Source organism: Balaenoptera physalus (assembly GCF_965194825.1).
Source record: "Balaenoptera physalus genome assembly, chromosome: 13".
Lineage (NCBI taxonomy): Eukaryota > Metazoa > Chordata > Mammalia > Artiodactyla > Balaenopteridae > Balaenoptera > Balaenoptera physalus.
This window is the reverse complement of record NC_138892.1, coordinates 64,135,648-64,155,417: the sequence shown is the minus strand read 5'-3', so window position 1 is coordinate 64,155,417 and position 19,770 is coordinate 64,135,648. Positions and strand designations below refer to the sequence as shown.

The window sequence follows — 19,770 nt, the reverse complement described above, 5'->3', positions numbered from 1 at the left end:
GGGGCTGGGTTCCCTCCCTGTTGGTTGTTTGGCCTGAGGCACCCCAACACTGGAGCCTACCTGGGCTCTTTGGTGGGGCTAATGACAGACTCTGGGAGGGCTCATGGCAGACTCTGGGAGGGCTCACGCCAAGGAGTACTTCCCAGAACTTCTGCTGTCAGTGTCCTTGTCCCCAAGGTGAGCCACAGCCCCCCCCACACGCCTCTGCAGGAGACCCTCCAACACTAGCAGGTAGGTCTGGTTCAGTTTCCCCTGGGATCACTGCTCCTTCCCCTGGGTCCCGATGCACACACTACTTTGTGTGTGCCCTCCAAGAGTGGAGTCTATGTTTCCCCCAGTCCTGTCACCATCCTGCAATCAATTAATTCCCACTAGGCTTCAAAGTCTGATTCTCTACGAATTCCTCCTCCCGTTGCCAGACCCCCAAGTTGGGAAGCCTGACGTGGGGCTCAGAACCTTCACTCCAGTGGGTGGACTTCTGCGGTATAAGTGTTCTCCAGTCTGTGAGTCACCCACCCAGCAGTTATGGGATTTGATTTTACTGTGATTGTGCCCCTCCTACTGTCTCATTGTGGCTTCTCCTTTGTCTTTGGATGTGGGGTATCTTTTTTGGTGAGTTCCAGTGTCTTTCTGTCGATGATTGTCCAGCAGCTAGTTGTGATTCTGGTGTTCTCGCAAGAGGGAATGAGAGCACGTCCTTCTACTCTGCCATCTTTGTTCCTCTCTCACTTGTCTTTAAGTTTGTTTTCTGGGCAAATGTCCAAGCAGTGACTGGGAGAATGACTCACTCTGGTCTCTGTGAAACTCTAACTTCTCTCTGTTTCTTCCTCTAACAGCCCCCACCTGCACTTTTCTTTCACCCCTCCCTCCCACATCCTACCTGGTCACGTGGGGATTCCTCCCGTCCCCTTAGGTATCTGAAGTCCCCACCAGCACTTAGTAGGTGCCCTAGTTGTGAGGAGATGTGAACTCCATGTCCTTCTACTCTGCCATCTTGACTCTGCCCCCCAAAATAGACTTTAAATTTTTTAAAAGATTACAAGAGACTATAATAAAAAGGTTCAATAGAGGAAGAAGATATAACAATTGTAAAAATGTATGCACCTAATAACATACACTCCAAATATAAGAAACAAAAATTAACGGACTTGAAGGGAGAAATAGATAGTTCTACAGCAATAAGGGGAGATTTCACTTTCAGTAATGGACAGAACTAAACAGAGATAAATTAGGAAATGGAGGACTTGAACAACCAATAAACCATCTAGATATAACAGATGTATACAGAATACTCCATCAAATAACAGAATACAAGAAAAAGGACTTCCCTGGTGGTCTAGTGGTTAAGACTCCACACTCCCAATTCTGGGGACATGGATTTGATCCCTGGTCAGGGAACTAAGAGCTCACATGCCTTACCATGTGGCCAAAAACAAACAAAAAAACCCAGAATACACAATTTTTTCAACTGCATGTGGGACAATCTCCAGGATAGACCATTCTCCAGGATAGGCCACAAAATAAACCTCAATGTATTTAAAAATATATTATACAAAGTATCTTTTCCAACCACAGTGAGATGAAGTTATAAATCAACCACAGAAGGAAAACTGGAAAATTCACAAATGTATGGAAATTAACACATTCTTAAACAAGTGAGTCAAAGATGAGATTACAAGGGAAATTAAAAAATATTTAGAGGTGAAAATGAAATCACAACATACAAAAACTTATGGGGGGAGGGCTTCCCTGGTGGTGCAGTGTTTAAGAATCCTTCTGCCAATGCAGGGGACACAGGGGACACAGGTTCTTCCCCTGGTCTGGGAAGATCCCACATGCTGCGGAGCATCTAAGCCCGTGCACCACAACTACTGAGCCTGAGCTCTAGACCCCGTGAGCCACAACTACTGAAGCCTGCATGCCTATAGCCCAAGCTCTGCAACAAGAGAAGCCACCACAGTGAGAAGCCTATGCACCACAATGAAGGGTAGCTCCTGCTCGTCACAACTAGAGAAAGCCCTTGTGCAGCAACAAAGACCCAACGCAACGAAAAATAAATAAATAAATTAATTAATTAAAAAAAAACGTATGGGGGGACTTCCATGGTGGTGCAGTGGTTAAGAATCCGCCTGCCAATGCAGGGGACACAGGTTCAATCCCTGGTCTGGGAAGATCCCACATTTTGCGGAGCCACTAAGCCTGTGTGCCACAACTACTGAGACTGTGTGCTGCAACTACTGAAGCCCGTGTGCTCTAAGGCCCGCATGCTGCAACTACTGAGCCCATGCACCGCAACTACTGAAGCCCGTGTGCTCTAAGGCCCACATGCTGCAACTACTGAGCCCATGCGCCGCAACTACTGAAGCCCATGCGCCTAGAGCCCGTGCTCTGCAACAAGAGAAGCCACTGCAATGAGAAGCCTGTGAACCGCTTGCCACAACTAGAGAAAGCCCCCGCACAGCAACGAAGACCCAACGCAGCCAAAAAAAAAAAAAAAAAAAAACTTATGGGATGTAGCAAAAGCAGTGCTAAGAGGGAAATTTATAGGGATAAACATGAAAAAAAGAAGGTCTCAAGTCAACAACCTAACTTTATACCTTGAATGAACTAGAGAAAGAAAAACTAAACCCAAAGCTAGCAGAAAGAAGGATTAGAAAAATTAGAGCAGACGTTAAAAAAAAAAAAGAGTATAGGGACTTCCCTGGTGGTCCAGTGGTTAAGACTCCAAGCTTCCACTGCAGGGAGCACGGGATCAATCCCTGGTTAGGGAACTAAGATCCCACATGCCCCATGGCATAGTCCCCAATAAATAAATAAATAAATAAATGAGTTTAGAGAATCAATACAGAAAATCAATGAAACAAAAAGTTGACTCTTCCCCCTAAATCAACAAAATTGACAAACCTTTAATTAGACTGACAAAGAAGGAGATTACTCAAATTACTTAAATCAGAAATCAGTGTGGGGACATTACTACTGATTCTACAGAAATAAACAGGATTAACAAAAACACAAATTCGAAAAGATACATGCACCCCAATGTTCATAGCAGCATTATTTACAATAGCCAAGAGATGGACACAATCTAAGCATCCATCAACAGATGAATGGATAAAGATGAATGGATAAAGAAGATGTACATAGGAACTTCCCTGGTAGTCCAGTGGTTAAGATTTTGTGCTTCCACTACAGGGGGTGTGGGTTTGATCCCTGGTCAGGGAACTAAGATCCCACGTGCCACATGGTGTGGCCAAAAAAAAAAAAAAGAAAAGAAAATGTACACATACACACATACACACACAATGGAATACTACTTAGCCATAGAAAAGAATGAAATTTTGCCATTTGCAGCAACATGGATGGACCTAGAGGGTATTATGCTTAGTGAAATAAGTCAGACAGAGAAAAACAAATACCATACGATATCACTTATATCTGGAATGTAAAAAATACAACAAAAAAGAAGCAGATTCACAGATATAGAGAGCAAACTAGTGGTTACCCGTGGGGAGAGGGAAGGGGGAGGGGCAATATAGCAGTAGGGGGACAAGAGATACAAACTATTAGGTATAAAAGAAACTACAAGGATATATTGTACAACACAGGGAATATAGTCAATATTTTATAATAACTATAAATGGAGTATAACCTTTAAAAATTTTGAATCACAGAATGGGTGGGTGAATGGATGGGTGGATCGGTGGTGGATGGGTAGATAAATGAGTGGGTGGGTGGATGGATGGGTGGATAGATGGTTGGGTGGGTGGGAGAAAAATTGTGAATCACTATATTGTACACCCATAACATAAAATATTGTACATCAACTATACTTCAATTTTAAAATTTTTTAAAGAAATAAGTAGGATTATAAGAGGGTACTATGAACGATTGCATGCCACCAAATTGTTAACCTAGATGAAATGGGAAAATTCCTGGAAACACACAACATATGAAAACTGAATAACAAAGAAATATAAAATCTGAATAGACACATAACTAGAACAGAGAACAAACCAGTAATAAAAAACCTCCCAGCAAAGAAAAGCCCTAGACCAGGTGGCTTCACTGGTGAATTCTACCAAACTGGAGAGTTGATATGTCCTGAGGTAGACCAGTAAAAGTGTATTGCTCGCCTTGCCCGCTGAAAGAAAATTGCTTCTAGTGGTCCATATTGACTGGTATAGAGAAAAGCCATTTGCCAGATCAGTAGCTGCATACCAGGTACCAGAGTGTGTGATAATTTGCTCAAGCAGTGAAACCACATCTGGTACATCGGCTGCAATTGGAGTCACCACCTGATTAATTTTACAATAATCCAGTGTCATTCTCAAAGGTGCATCTCTCTTCTGCACAGGCCAGATAGGCAAGTTGAATGAGGATGTGGTGGGAATTACCACTCCTGCATCTCTCCCTGATGGTGGCATTTATTTCTGCAGTTCCTCTAGAAATGCAGTATTGTTTTTGGTTTACCACTTTCCTAGGTAAAGGCAGCTCTAGTGGCTTCCACTTGGCATTTCCCACCACAATAGCCCTCACTCCACAGGTCAGGGAACTAGTGTGGGGATTCTGCCAGCTGCTGAGTATGTCTTTTCCTTTTATGTATTCCAGAATTGGCAAAATAACCACAGGATGGGTTCAGGGACCCAGTGGGCCCACTGTGATATGGACCTGAGCTAAAACTCTATTAATCACATGACTTCTGTAAGTCCCTACTCTGACTGGTAGACCACAGATTACACTTTGGATCTCCTAGAATTAGTGTCAGTTCAGAGCCAGTGTCCAGTAGTCCCCAAAAGGTCTGGTTATTTCCTTTTCTCCAGTGCACAGTTATCCTGGTAAAAGGCCAGTTCTCTTCAGAGAAGGCTTGGAGAAGGATTAATTGTATAAAGTTTTGACAGTGTCCGTCTGCAAGGAAACCCAACCTCCCCTTCATTCAAGGGGTTCTGGGTCTGTAAACTGGCTTAAGTCTGGGAATTGATTGAGGGGCCATGACTCTCTGTTGTTATGATTCAGGTTAGACTTTTGTTCACATGACCTAGAAATTTTCCACTTACACAGATCAGGTAAGAATTTAGTAGGTTCCTAACTATTTTACTTTTAGTAGGAATACCGCGATCGACTAGGCAATGCCATAGTTCTTCATAAGTCAGACTATTCTGATTGATGCTTTGACTCTGCTGTCCATTATGGTAACCATGCCCACCTGGCCTTTGATGGTTGACTGCCACCACTTGGTCCTTGCCATCTCAGGATCCAATTACTCCCATTGTTTTTAGATTTCCCAATTTCACTGTAAGGTCTGGTCTACCTTACAGTGGTACAGAGAAGAGTGATCACAGAGTTCTCCAAGGATGCCAAGGCTCCTCTCGTAAATCTGTTTCTCACAGTCATGATGAAAGGTATGTCTTCTGGACTCTCCCAGGTTGGATGAGCAGATCTTAAGTGACAAATCCACTTTAACATTCCAATCTCTCTAAGCTTTTAATTCTTTCCCCTACATTAGACAAGTCTGGCATGTCTAACTTATTCACTGTGAGTAACCTTTTGGTCCATGTTTCAGTCAACCAACCAAACTGTTAGAACCTTTTCTAATTTCCCAAGCTGAAATGTTAAATACTGAATCTCAGCTTAGTGAGTCTACATCAGTTGGCCTGATCCAACTTTATGTTCCTTCCACCATTATCCCACACCTTTAACATCCATTCCCACACATATTCCCTGGATTTCTGCCTGTAAAAATTAGAAAACTCAAGTAGTTCTTTTGGAGTGTAGTGCACCTCTTCATGGGTCACTCTTTGTACCTCACCTTTAGTGGCCTACTGGTATTTGAATCTAGTTATAGATCTAGAAACAAAGAAATGCTGTGGGAGTGGTTCCTGAGGAAACTCAGCCTTGTCTTGCATGACAACTGCCTCAGGAGAGGTCATTACAGTTTCCTCAGGCAATGCAGGGTTAATACTCTCAGACAGGGGTGGAGTGGCCATTCCCACTGATATTGGGTGAAGAGACCGCTCCCCTGGCAAAGAACACTCATCAGAATTTAGAGCTTTCAACATCCCAAGCTTTAACAAAGTCTTTCCATACATCCCCATTCCAACTTTCAGGATCCCATTCCTTTTCAGTCAATGCCCTTACTTTATAAATTTATTTATTTATATTTAGCTGCATTGGGTCTTCGTTGCTGTGTGCGGGCTTCTCATTGCAGTGGCTTCTCTTGTTGCAGAGCATGGGCTCTAGGCACGTGGGCTTCAGTAGTTGTGGCATGCGGGCTCAGTAGTTGTGGCACACAGGCTTTGTTGCTCCGCGGCATGTGGATCTTCCTGGACCAGGGCTCAAACCCATGTCCCCTGCATTGGCAGGAGGATTCTTAACCACTGCGTCACCAGGGAAGTCCCAATGCCCTCACTTTATTTATTTATTATTTTTTTTAAATAGAGTTATTATTACTTGCTATTTTTTTAAAATTTATTTATTTAATTTTGGCTGTGTTGGGTCTTCGTTTCTGTGCGAGGGCTTCCTCTAGTTGCAGCAAGCAGGGACCACTCTTCATCGCGGTGCGCAGGCCTCTCACTATCGCGGCCTCTCTTGTTGCAGAGCACAGGCTCCAGACGCGCAGGCTCAGTAGTTGTGGCTCACGGGCCTAGTTGCTCCACGGCATGTGGGATCTTCCCAGACCAGGGCTTGAACCCGTGTCCCCTGCATTGGCAGGCAGATTCTCAACCACTGCGCCACCAGGGAAGCCCATGCCCTCACTTTAACATTAGCCACCCAGTGAGGCTGGGAGCTCAACTTGTAATTCAGCTAGTCAGAGAATGAGATTCTTGGTTTAATTTTCATCAGTCTTAGCCTGGATCTACAGGAGATTAAGGGTTTCCTTAAAGGCACACATAGAAGTTTCAGGTCACTTATGTGGCACTTGAGCTGGGAATCTGATTCCCTGAGCTCATCCTTTTCTTTCCCCACTTTGTTCAGTGACATTAGGAGCAACCAACCAATCTCATTATATTTGTTAATTTGCCAAAAATGTTTGAAAGTGTCATATACACAGTCACCCAGATTCTTGCTTCTTATAAGCAGTGCATTAGGAGTATCCAATGGTGACATTTTGCATATCTTAATTGCCAGATCATGCCAAGGATGGAGATAAACAGGATATTGGCTCTAAGTAGTTAAGGTGAATGTCAAAGGAATGATTTCAATGAGCCCAGACTCTTGCATCTCCCCAGTTAATGAATTTAGAGAAGTGCGAAATTCATTAACTTGAAATATCTGGTTTTCTTTAATTAACAATAATCTTTTTTGATGTTCCAGCTACCTGTTGTTGTTGGTTTTTTTTAATGCAAAACGTCCTATATATCCCTGGTCCTCCCTTACCTCTTTGGAACAGTCCCTCACAGCTATCTGAGAGGCTGTCTCCTGGGCTTAAGTTTTCAGCAAGTCCACCAAAGAAAACATAATTCTCAACTTTTATGTTGTGCATTTTTTTTCAGTTGATATATATATCTTTTTTTTCTCTTATAATGAATCAGCTCACATGATTGTGGAGGCTAAGAAGTCTCAAGATCTCTACTTGGCAAGCTGGAGACCCAGGAGAGCCCAAGGTATAGTTCCAGTCTAAAAGCCAGCAGGTGCAAGACCCAAGAAGAGCTGATGTTTCAGTTCAAGCCTAAAGACTGAAAAGACTAAAGTCCCAGCCCAAGGCAGTCAGACAGGTGGAGTTCCCTTCTACTTAGCCTTTTTTTGTTCTATTCAGGTCTTTAATTGGATAAGACCCACCCACATTAGGAAGGGCATTCTGCTTTACTCAGTCTACTGATTCAAGGTCAATCTCATCCAGAAACATCTTCACAGACATACCCAGAATATCTGACTAAATATCTGGGCTCCCTGTGGCCCAGTCAAGTTGACACATAAAATTGACTGGCACAACTATCAACAGAGTAAAAAGGCAATACACAGAATGAGAGAAAATATTTGCAAATCACATGTCTGATAAGTAATTAACATCCAGAATATATAAAGAATTCCTACAACTCAACAAGAACAAACCTAGTTCCAAAATGGGCAAAAGACTTGAATAGACATTTCTCCAAAGAATTTATACACATGACAAGCAGGCACATGAAAAGATGCTCAACATCACTAATCATTTGAGAAATACAAATCAAAATCACAATGAGATACTTCAGACCCATTAGGATAGCTATTATGAGAAAAAAAGCCAAAACCTAGAAAATAACAAGTGTTGGTGAGAGTGTGAGGAAACTGGAACCCGCACTGCTGATAAGGATGTAAAATGGTGCAGCCATACGGAAAACAGTATGGCAGTTCCTTAAGAAATGAAAAATAAAATTACCATATGATCCAGCAACTCTACTCCTGGATATACAAAGAATTGACAGCAGGGACGTAAACAGATATTTGTACTCCTATGTTCATAGCAGCATTATTCACAATGGCAGAGAGGTGGAAGCAACTTGTGTGTCCAATGATGAATGAGTGGATAAACAAAACGTGATATATACATACAATGGAATAATAGTTAGCCTTTAAAAGAAAGGAAATTCTAACAGATACTACAATAGTGATGAACGCTGAGGATATGCTAAATGAAATAAACCAGGCACAAAAGGACAAATACTTTATGATTTCACTTAGATAAGGTTTCTAGAGTAGGCAAATTCATAGAGACAGAAAGATGAATGGTTGTTGCCAGGGTTTGGGGGAAAAGGGGAATGGGTAGTTACTGTTTAATGGGTCAGTGTTTCTGTATGGGGTGATGAAAAAGTTCTGAAAATAGATAGTGGTATGGTTATATAACATTATAAATGTACTTAATGCCAATGAATTGTACAATTAAAAATAGTTAAAATCACAAATTTTATGTTATGTGTATTTTACCACAATAAAAAATTGAAAAATAGGTAATTGCCTGTTTCAAACAAAAATAATTGGAATGTAATAAATATTGAGTTTATAATACATGTAGAAGTATGATACAACACAGACGTGGAGAACAAACTTATGGATATCAAGGGGGGAAGAGGGGGAGGGGATGAATTGGGAGATTGGGATTGACATATATACACTATTGATACTATGTATAAAATAGATAACTACTGAGAACCTACTGTATAGCACAGCGAACTCTACTCAGTGCTCTGTGGTGACCTAAATGGGAATGAAGTCCAAAAAACAGGGGATATATATATATATATATATATATATATATATATATATATATATAGCTGATTCACTTTGCTGTACAGTAGAAACTAACACAACGTTGTAAAGCAATTATACTCCAATAAAAATGAAAAAAAAAAGTATGATACAAATATCACATAGGCCAGGAGAGAGAAAAAGGTAGAATATTGCTGTAAGGTTTATACAGTGTTCAAAAGTGGTGTAATACCACATTAAGGTAAATGGTGGTAAGCTAAATAAGTACACTATGAACCCCAAAGCAAAAAGTATAGCTAGTAAACCAGTAAAGGAAATAAAGTGGAATCATAATATAGATCCACTCTAAAGAAGTCAGAAAAATAATAAACGGAAACCAAAAAAAACAGGGACAAACAGAAAACAAACAGCAAGATGGTAAATTTCAACCTAACCATATTGATAATTACATTAAATTTAAATGGTCTAAACATCCAATTAAAAGGCAGAAATTGTCAGGTTGGATAAAAAAGAAACTCAATTATATGCTTCCTGTAAGAAACCCATTTTAAGTATAATAACCCAAATATGTTTAAACCAAAAGAATAGAAAAAGGAAAAGAAAGACTTCTCTGGAGGTCCAGTGGTTAAGACTCCACACTAACACTGCAGGGGGCATGGGTTCGATCCCTGGTCAGTGAACTAAGATCCCACATGCCATGTGGCACAGCCAAAAAAAAAAAAAAGAAAAGAAAAGGAAAAGTATGGTAACACTCATCAAAGGAAAGCTAGAGTGACTATATTAACAACAAAGTAAGTTACAGAGAAAAATATATTACTAGAGATAAACAGAGTCATTTCATAACAGTAAAGTAGCCAATTCATTGAGAGAACATAACAATTCTAAACATTTAGGCATCTAGTAGCAGAGATTCAAAGTACATGAAGAAAATTTGATAGACTGTCAGAAGAACTAGAAAAATGCACAGTTACAGTCAAACATTTCTACATCCCTCTTTTGATAATTGATAGATAAAGCTGAGAAAAAACAACAGAAGACTTGAAAAATACTATCAACCAGCTTGATGTAATTGTTATTTTACAGAGTATTCAACAATAGAACACAAATTGTATTCAATTGCATACGTAACATTTACCAATATAGACCATATTCTGAACCATAAAACAAATTTTAAGAAACTTACTAGGATTTAGATCATATCAAACAAGTTCTCTGATTCCAAAGAAATAGAATTAGAAATAAATAAGAGATGGACTTCCCTGGTGGCGCAGTGGTTAAGAATCCGCCTGCCAATGCAGGGGGACACTGGTTCAAGCCCTGGTCCAGGAAGATCCCACATGCTGTGGAGCAACTAAGCCCGTGCGCCACAACTACTGAGCTTGCGCTCTAGAGCCCACGAGCCACAACTACTGAGCCCGTGTGCCACAACTACTGAAGCCCTTGCTCCTAGAGCCCGTGCTCTGCAACAAGAGAAGCCACCGCTATGAGAAGCCCGTGCACCGCAACCAAGAGTAGCCCCTGCTTGCTGCAACTAGAGAAAGCCCACACACAACAACAAAGACCCAACGCAGCCAAAAATAAATAAATATTTTTTAAAAAGAAATTTACTAGGATTCAGATCATATTAAATAAGTTCTCTGACCCCAAAGAAATTGAACTAGAAATAAATAAGAGACGGACTTCCCTGCTGGTGCAGCGGTTAAGAATCTGCCTGTCAGTGCAGGGGACATGGGTATGAGCCCTGGTCCAGGAAGATCCCACATGCCACAGAGCAACTAAGCCCGTGTGCCACAACTACTGAGCCTGCGCTCTAGAGCCCGTGAGCCACAACTACTGAAGCCCGTGCACCTAGAGCCCATGCTCCGCAACAAGAGAAGCCACCGCAATGAGAAGCCCACACACTGCAACAGAGTAGCCCCCACTCGCCACAACTAGAGAAAGCCCGTGCACAGCAACGAAGACCCAGTGCAGTCAAAAATAAATAAATAAATAAATAAATAAATAAAAGAAAGAAGAGAAAAAAGTTTCCAAATATTTGGAAACTAAATAACACTCTTCTAAATAACTCATGGGTCAAAGAAAAAAATCAAAAATGAAATTATAACATTTAAAACTGAATGAAAATGAAAACAACATTTTCATTTGCAGAGGGGGAATATATGGAACAAAACACTTATTACAACAACAACAAAAAGTTATCAAATCAATGACCTCAGCTTCTACTTTAAGAAACTAGAAAAAAAGAAGAGCAAATTATACCCAAAGCAAATAGTGTAAATGAAATGATGAAGATCAGTGCAGAAATCAGTAAAATAGAAAACAGAAAAGCAGTTAATCTGTGAAATCAAAAGCTGATTCTTTGAGAAGATCAGTAAAATTGATAAACCTCTAGCCAGACTGATAAGGAGAGACAGAGAAGGACAAATTACTAATATCAGAAATAAGAGTGACATTACTACGGATTCTACAGATAGTAAAGAGATAATACTATGAATAACTTTAGGTCAATAAACTCAACAACTCAGATGAAATGGACAAATTCCTTGAAAGACAAACTGTGAAAGCTCACTTAAGAAGAAATAGATAACCAGAATAACTCTACGATTTTTTTCATTGAATTTGTAGCTTAAAACTTTCCCAGGAATTAAACCCCAAGTCTAGATGGTTCCACTGATTATTTTTCCCCATCCTACCCAAATATTGGTGGTTTCTTTTTTTTTAAATTTAATTAATTAATTAATTAATTTGGTTGCGTTGGGTCTTCGTCGCTACACGCGGGTTTTCTCTAGTTGCATCGAGCAGGGGCTACTCTTTGTTGCGGTGTGCAGGCTTCTCATTGCAGTGGTTTCTCTTGTCGCGGAGCTTGGGCTTTAGGCGCATGGGCTTCAGTAGTTGTGGCACATGGACTCAGTAGTTGTGGCTCGCTGGCTCTAGAGCGCAGGCTCAGTAGTTGTGGTGCACAGGCTTAGTTGCTCTGCAGCATGTGGGATCTTCCTGGACCAGGGATCGAACCTGTGTCCCCTACATTGGCAGGTGGATTCTTAACCACTGCGCCACCAGGGAAGTCCAACATTGGTGGTTTCTACGAAACATATAAAAGGAAATGCCAATACTCAACAAACTCTTACAGAAAACTGAAAAGAATATTCTACCTGAGTCTATAAAGCTACCATTATTCTGATGTCAAAAACCAAAGTCATTGTAAGAAAAAATAACTACACACCAACATACTTTATAATCATAGATACAAAAATTGTTAACAAAAATTTAGCTAATCGAATACAACATAGTAAAAAGAATGCTACATCATGAGTAAATGGGGTTTACTCTAAAAGCGTGAGGTTGGTTTAACATTCATAAGTCAATGTAATTCACTATATTGCCAGATTCAAATAGGAAAAAAAAAATCATGATTATCTCCTTAGACGCGGTAAAAACTTTTGATAAAACCCAATGCCTATTCCTGATTAAAAACTCACCAAACTAGGAAAAGAAGGAATTTCCCCAACTTGATAAAGAGCCATAAAATATATACAGCTGCTATCGTACTTAATGGTAGAAGACTGAATGCTTTCCCCTAAAGCCTAACATCAAGAACAAAGCAAGGATGTCTCATCACTTTTATCCAACTTGATATTGGAGGTCCTAGCCTAACCAATGAGTCAAGAACCAAGTTTAGGGGCTTCCCTGGTGGCGCAGTGGTTGAGAGTCTGCCTGCCAATGCAGGCACACGGGTTCAAGCCCTGGTCTGGGAGGATCCCACATGCCGCGGAGCAACTGGGCCCGTGAGCCACAATTACTGAGCCTGCGCGTCTGGAGCCTGTGCTCCGCAACGAGAGGCCGCGATAGTGAGAGGCCCGCGCACAGCGATGAAGAGTGGCCCCCGCTTGCCACAACTAGAAGAAAGCCCTCGCACAGAAACGAAGACCCAACACAGCCATAAATAAATAAATAAATTAATTAAAAAAAAAAAAAAAGAATCAAGTTTAAGTGCACAGAGATATGAAAGGAGGAAATAAAACTGCCTCTATTAGTATACGACAGAATTGTCTATGTAGAAAATCCAAAGACTGTACAAAGAATATCTATGAGAATTAATAAATTAGGTTTCAGTATACAAGATCGATATACAAAAATTTATTGTATTTCTTTGTTAGTTGTGAACAATCGAGAATAGAAATTAAGAAACAATACTATTTACAATAGTATAAAAAATATGAACTACTTGGGGATAAATCTGACAAGATATGCAAAGCACTTCTGAGAAAAATTAGACCTAAATAAATGGAGAGATATGCTATATTCAAGTGTCAGAGACTCAATATTGTTAAGATTTCAATTCTCCCCAAATTGATCTACAAATTCAATACATTCCCAGTCAAAATACCAGTAGGCTTTTTTTTTTCCCCCAATAGTATTTGACAGACTGATTCTAAATATCCTATGGAAAAGCAAAGGGAGAAAGCAGTGTGGATAAAGACAGTTTTTATTTTTTATTTTATTTTAGTTTTTAAAATAAATTTATTTATTATTTATTTTTGGCTGCTTTGGGTCTTGCTGTGCGTGGGCTTTCCCTAGTTGCAGTGAGCGGGGGCTACTCTTCGTTGAGGTGCCCGGGCTTCTCACTGTGGTGGCTTCTTGTGTTGCGGAGCATGGGCTCTAGGTGTGCGGGCTTCAGTAGGTGTGGCATGTGGGCTCGGTAGTTGTGGCGCACGGGCTTAGTAGCTCCGTGGCATGTGAGATCCTCCCGGACCGAGGCTCAAACCCATGTCCCCTGCATTGGCAGGTGGATTCTTAACCACTGTGCCATCAGGGAATTCCCAAAGACAGGTTTCAGATTATGACTGTTTGAGTCTTGAGAGAAAAGCCCAAGAAGAGGAAAAGGAGGTAAAAGGAAGATGTGAGAGAAGTTGGGCACAATTGAAAAAGAACAAAGTTTAGGAATTAAAACTACATGATTTCAAGAATTATTATGAAACCTCAGTAATCAAGACACTGTGGTATTGTGGGACTTCTCTGGTGGTACAGTGGTTAAGAATCTGTCTGTCAATGCAGGGAACGTGGGTTCGAGCCCTGGTCCAGGAAGATCCCACATGCCACTGAGTTACTAAGCCCATGTACCACAACTACTGAGCCTGCACTCTAGAGCCCGCGAGCCAGAACTACTGAAGTCTGCACACCTAGAGCCCGTGTTCTGTGACAAGAGAAGCCACCACAATGAGAAGCTTGCGCACCTCAATGAAGAGTAGCCCCCGCTCGCTGCAACTAGAGAAAGCCCGCGCTCAGCAACAAAGACCCAACGCAGCCAAAAAAAAAAAAAAAAGACACTGTGGTATTGGCATTAAGATAGACACATAGATCAAGAGAACTGACTAGAGACTACATTAACTCACACATATATGATCAACTGATTTTCAGTAAAGGTGCAAGTGCAATTTAATGGAGAAAGGGTAGTCTTTTCAACAAACAGAGCTAGAATAATTGTTAAAAAAAAAGAACCTCAATCCATATCTGATATCATATACAAAGATTAAGACAAAATGGATCATAGACCTAAATGTAAAATCTAAAAGTATAAAACTCCTAGAAGAATACATAAGAGAAAATGTATTGTCTAAATGTAAAATCTAAAAGTATAAAACTCCTAGAAGAATACATAAGAGAAAATGTATTGTCTAAAATGTAATGTATCAAAAATAAGTATTTGATAAAAGCTCAGTAGAGGGCTTCCCTGGTGGCGCAGTGGTTGAGAATCTGCCTGCCAATGCAGGGGACGCGGGTTCGAGCCCTGGTCTGGGAAGATCCCACATGCCGTGGAGTGACTAGGCCCGTGAGCCACAATTACTGAGCCTGCGCGCCTGGAGCCTGTGCTCCGCAACAGGAGAGGCCGCGATAGTGGGAGGCCCGCGCACCGCGATGAAGAGTGGCCCCCACTTGCCGCAACTGGAGAAAGCCCTCGCACAGAAACGAAGACCCAACACAGCCATAAATAAATAAATAAATAAATAAATAAATAAATAAATAAAAAAAGCTCAGTAGAGAACAAATTAAAACTATTGACTAAAATTAGATACCAATATTAGCTATAGATTTTAATTTTTCTATCACAATCACTCAATAACACACGTGATTTATTTCTTAAAAAGCTTAATTATCTTTGATATGGAAGTGAAAGGAATTAATGTAGAATTGGAGCTTGTTATCTACAGAGTCAGGTGAAATCATCATTTGAAATCAATGTGACCTCAAACACAGTCAAATGTCATGAAAATAAAGTGAATCCTTAAAAAAAAAATGTAGCTGGTCATGGAAAGTTTAAAAAGCAAGTTGCAATCTATAAACTTTTCATTTACTACCTACCTCTCTGGCTCTGTGGAGCTGTGCTTGCTCAATCCTAGTGATGACATCCTGTACCGTAAATGGGATCTCAAGCTTAGGGACCTCTGATCTATCATGGACATTTTTGTACATTATGGTGAAATCCAAAGCTTCTTTTTCTCCTTCCTATTCACTGTCTATCTCAGTTGGCATCTGGATAAACGTTTTGGAAGTTGAGTGATTTTCTTTTATTTCTTCGTTTTTCACAGAATATAGGCAAATGCTAATAAAGCCATCCACAAGGAAGTTAGAAGAGCAGGAAAAGCCTGCAACCAAAGGCTGTGGTGTACCCTGATACTAGCCGTGCTGTTTCAGTCCGGGTGATGTCATAGTAGACCCATTGTGACATTATCATTGACTCAAACATTTAAAGAGTGCTTACTATATGCAGAGAATTAGGCATTCTATATGCTGTGATGGTAGCGGGTGAAGGGGGGAGGGAGGGAAGGAAAGAACAGACAACAGGAACGCTAAAAGAAATAGAAGGTATAGCCCTGCTTTAAATGAGCTTAAAATCTAGGTGTTAGAATTCAAGATCCAGTGTATCAAATGTAACTTCTGGTTCTTCTCTCCTCCTGAGGTTTTGCTTCAGAATGTTTAAGCTTGTAACGGAATAATCGTGTTACAAACTTCCTCAGCTGCCCTTCAACATTTCCTAGACTTGTAGTAACTTGGAAGATAGTATTTGGATGAAGATCACACTCTTTGCACTGCCTAGTGGCTCATTTCTTCAAGAAGCCTGACTGAAGAAGGCTTTGACGTTCTGTAGTTGGCTGGGAAATTGAAGGGAACGCTTAGAGGCTGCTTTCTAACTGAAAGAAGAGTACTTTGGGCAGCTCCTCTGATGGTAGAGGTGGTGAAAGGATTTAGGACTCTAGAGCAATTAAAAGGACAGATGGTTTTGTTCGTTGTGTAGATTATTTTTTAATTTAAAAAAATGTGAAAAGTACAGAAAGATATATAACAAATAGCCATGTGCCTATCACCCAGAATGAACAGATATTAACATTTTGTCATATTTGCTTCAGATATTTTTAAATAAAAGAAAGCATTAGAGATAAAGTTGAAGTCCCCTTTGGTGTTCTCCCCAGACTCCTTCCTTCCTGTTTTTCCCTTTTCAGAGGGCCATAACAAGCATGAATTTGATGTATTTATGTCTAGTCTGTGTTTATATAGTGTTACTGCAGGTGTATGTGTTCATAAACTATGTAATATCATTTTGTATGCTTTAGATTTTATATAAATTGTGACTGTATAACAATTTCTCTATGAGAACTTCCTATGTTGAGTCCTTATTGTAACTTAGTCCTATGCTGAGTGCTTGTTGTAAACTTGTAAATTTAAACAATTTGTTTCAATCCTTCAGAGAAACGGATACAGGGGATCATAATGTAATTGTCTTTTAAAAATATCAATCAATATGTAAGAGCAAGTTAAATATTTTCCCTTCTAAGATCCTGTTGTCTAAATTACTCCCTCCCGTGTTCCCAAATCATTTTGTAAACTTTGTATTATAGCACTTATCTCATTGAGTGTAACTATTTATTATTTGTTTCTATCCACCAGTTGGTGAACCTCTCAAAACCAGATGTGGTACTTTAGGTTTCTTTACCTAACATTTGGCATTATCTTCCTCAGTACCTCCATGGAAACTGTCTAAAATTTGGATATTCATTATAGTTTAAAACTCCTCTCCTCATGGAAACTTTTCTAAGTCCCAGAATACTTTCTTTTATTGTTAGACTGCACCCTCCCCCCCCCAGTCATAAAATATCACTCCCTCCTTTCCTATAAATCACAATTAAGTCTATTTATTCAAGGACGTTCATAATATTTTCTGAAAGGACCACATTTAAGGAGAATTATTTATTTATATAAATGTGAGTTTTCATTAAAATAGCCATCATTACCCAGCATTTCTCAACATAATCAATTAATCTATTAAATTACTTTGTTGATAATAATACTATATTGTGAGATCCTTAAATAACTGTTAATTTCTCTTGATTTCCTTATATTGCTTACCCTAGTGGGCATTCACAAAGCAGCCTACATACTTGTCAACAAAACTAATTTAGTATTATTGTGCTCTCTCTCTCCTTCATATTTTTTTATGCAGCATGGAATTCATCAGCAACTGGAAATGAAGGCTTTTTAAAGCAAATTTTAAAATCTCTTCAATTTGACAAGCATTTGTTGAGATACTACTATGTGGCTACCATTATCCTAGACTGTGAAAAATATATGATAGGGACCTGTGAAGAAACTAAAAAACAAACAAAAAAAAAATTTAAGATAGAATATAATATTCAAGTGCTAACGAGGGACATGAAGAAGAGACCTGTGGGGAGCAGTCTTTGGGAGAACCTTATGGAGAGAGAAGATTGACTGACAAATGAAGGCATTTCAGATAGGCATTCCAATGAGCCATGGCTTTGGAGGTGAGTGCAGAGTTTGTATTTCAGGGAAAAAGTAAGGAGACTGGTTTAATTGAGATGAGGTAATGTTGAGTTTACTGCGGATCAGAGTAGGAGAGTATGGGAAGAAATATCAGCAATTTGAAGGGGAAATTAATTTGGTATCTAAATGAAAAATGAAGGGATTCATTTGAGGTTAAGGGAGATTACATAGGATCAGAATGGTAAGGTCTTGAAAGCAAATAATAGCAGTTTGGTGAAAATGAAACCTTCAATTTAGGAAGATTTTTTGAAATAATAGAATAGAAAAAATCCATTGGAGAAGATCAAGACATGACTGTTTCAAACTATGAGTGTCAGAGCTAGGATATAGAAGTGGGACTGATAAGGGAGGGATAAATCCTAGTAAGTGTTGCTAAAGATAATAAGGATTTTGGATCATCTAACAGAAAATTATAATTTTAAAAAATTTTTGTTGTATTCATTTGAATTAATGGCAGAACATCAATGAAGAGGCTATCCAGGCTAAGTACTACCAAATAGCATTATATTGAGCAGAGATGTGGGTACCTAATTCAAGGGAACTTGGGGCAAAGTGTGTTCTAGCGAGCTCCTTCAACTGTAAAATAGGGATAATAGTATTATTGCGTTTGATTGTTTAGATTAATTCCCGTAAAATACTTAGAATAGTGCCAGGCATGTAGTAGGCCTTTAATGTACAGCAGTTGCTGTTAATATGTTTACTATTACTGCTGCTTTTTTCCCTTCTCTACTTTTTCCCTGAGAGCCGCCGCCTTTTCGGCAGGGCTGGTTGTTTTCCAGTACACTTTGCACAAGCTCGGCTTTTTATCAGATCTAGGTCTTGGGCCACGAGAACTGCGGAGTTATTATGGCCATGGTAACTATCCGTTTCGCCAGGAATAAAATGCGCCTGTAAAATTTTTACACACTCCCGTGGCACAGAATGGTGCCTTCCTCTGATCGCTTCCCCCGCCTCCGCCCCCCCCCCCCCCCGGCCAGATGATAGTACAGTCCATACTGCGGCTGGAAAAGGTAGTGCAAAATTTGAGCGCGCCGAGGATTTTCTCTTCTCCCGGAAGCAATTGTTCTCTAGAGCCGGAAACAGTTGCTGTTTCAAGGGAGGTGGGACTGGGCGGGTCAGGCCGCAGCGGCTGACGGCGGGGGAGGAGCCGGGTCCGCTGCCGGTTGGAGGGGCCAGGCGAGTGTCCTTATCCTAGCTATTGGGGCTCCGGCCTGTAAGCCAGTTGGAGTCGCGTCGGCGAGAACGATTGGGCCGAGCGGAGAAAGTCATGTTGCTCTTCGTGGAGGTGAGTGGACTTGGGATTCTCGTCCTGCTCTGAGGAGAGCAGGAGTGTGAAGGCGCCGGCCGGTCCCAGCGCCATGTGACTTTCCAGGCCGTACACGGCGCGGAACCGGCAGATAGGCTGACACAGCACCTGGGCCGTGCAGGCCCGCGGCTCCGCTCTGCGCGCTCGCAGCACTTTAGGAGGCTGTGAGAGGCGAGCGCCGTGGCGGGGGAGAACCGAAGGTGGAGAATCGAGGCTTCTCTGGTGCGGCGTGAGGATCGGAGGAAGGGGAAAGCGTCCCATATGGACCTCCTAGAGGAGGCGAGCCGGGGGGGGGGGAGGGGGGCGGGGAGGGCGGAGTCTGCGGAGAAAAGGGTAATCAGGTGGGCGCGTTCCGGGGTGAAGCGAGGCCTCGCGCGGCCCTCTGGGAGCAGGCGAGCAACATGTGGGGCTGCGGAGGGAGGAAGGTGAAATTCGGTAGAAGT

The 19,770-nt window shown here is 40.9% G+C and overlaps 1 protein-coding gene across 8 annotated transcripts in view; it reads left to right on the top strand.

The window, feature by feature from the left end:
- The first annotated feature begins 17,450 nt into the window (after nt 1–17,450).
- LARP4 (La ribonucleoprotein 4) overlaps nt 17,451–19,770 on the top strand; it is a 66,665-nt gene continuing 64,345 nt past the window's right edge. For 4 of the 8 annotated variants that reach the window (XM_082421341.1, XM_082421344.1, XM_082421342.1 and 1 more), the window contains exon 1: nt 19,134–19,306. In XM_082421341.1, coding sequence (XP_082277467.1) covers nt 19,289–19,306 — 18 coding nt within the window. In that variant the 5' untranslated portion in view covers nt 19,134–19,288. Of the gene's footprint in view, nt 18,003–19,133; nt 19,307–19,412; nt 19,550–19,770 lie in introns of those variants that run through there. The other 4 variants (XM_082421345.1, XM_082421346.1, XM_082421343.1 and 1 more) reach the window with 3 other exon arrangements.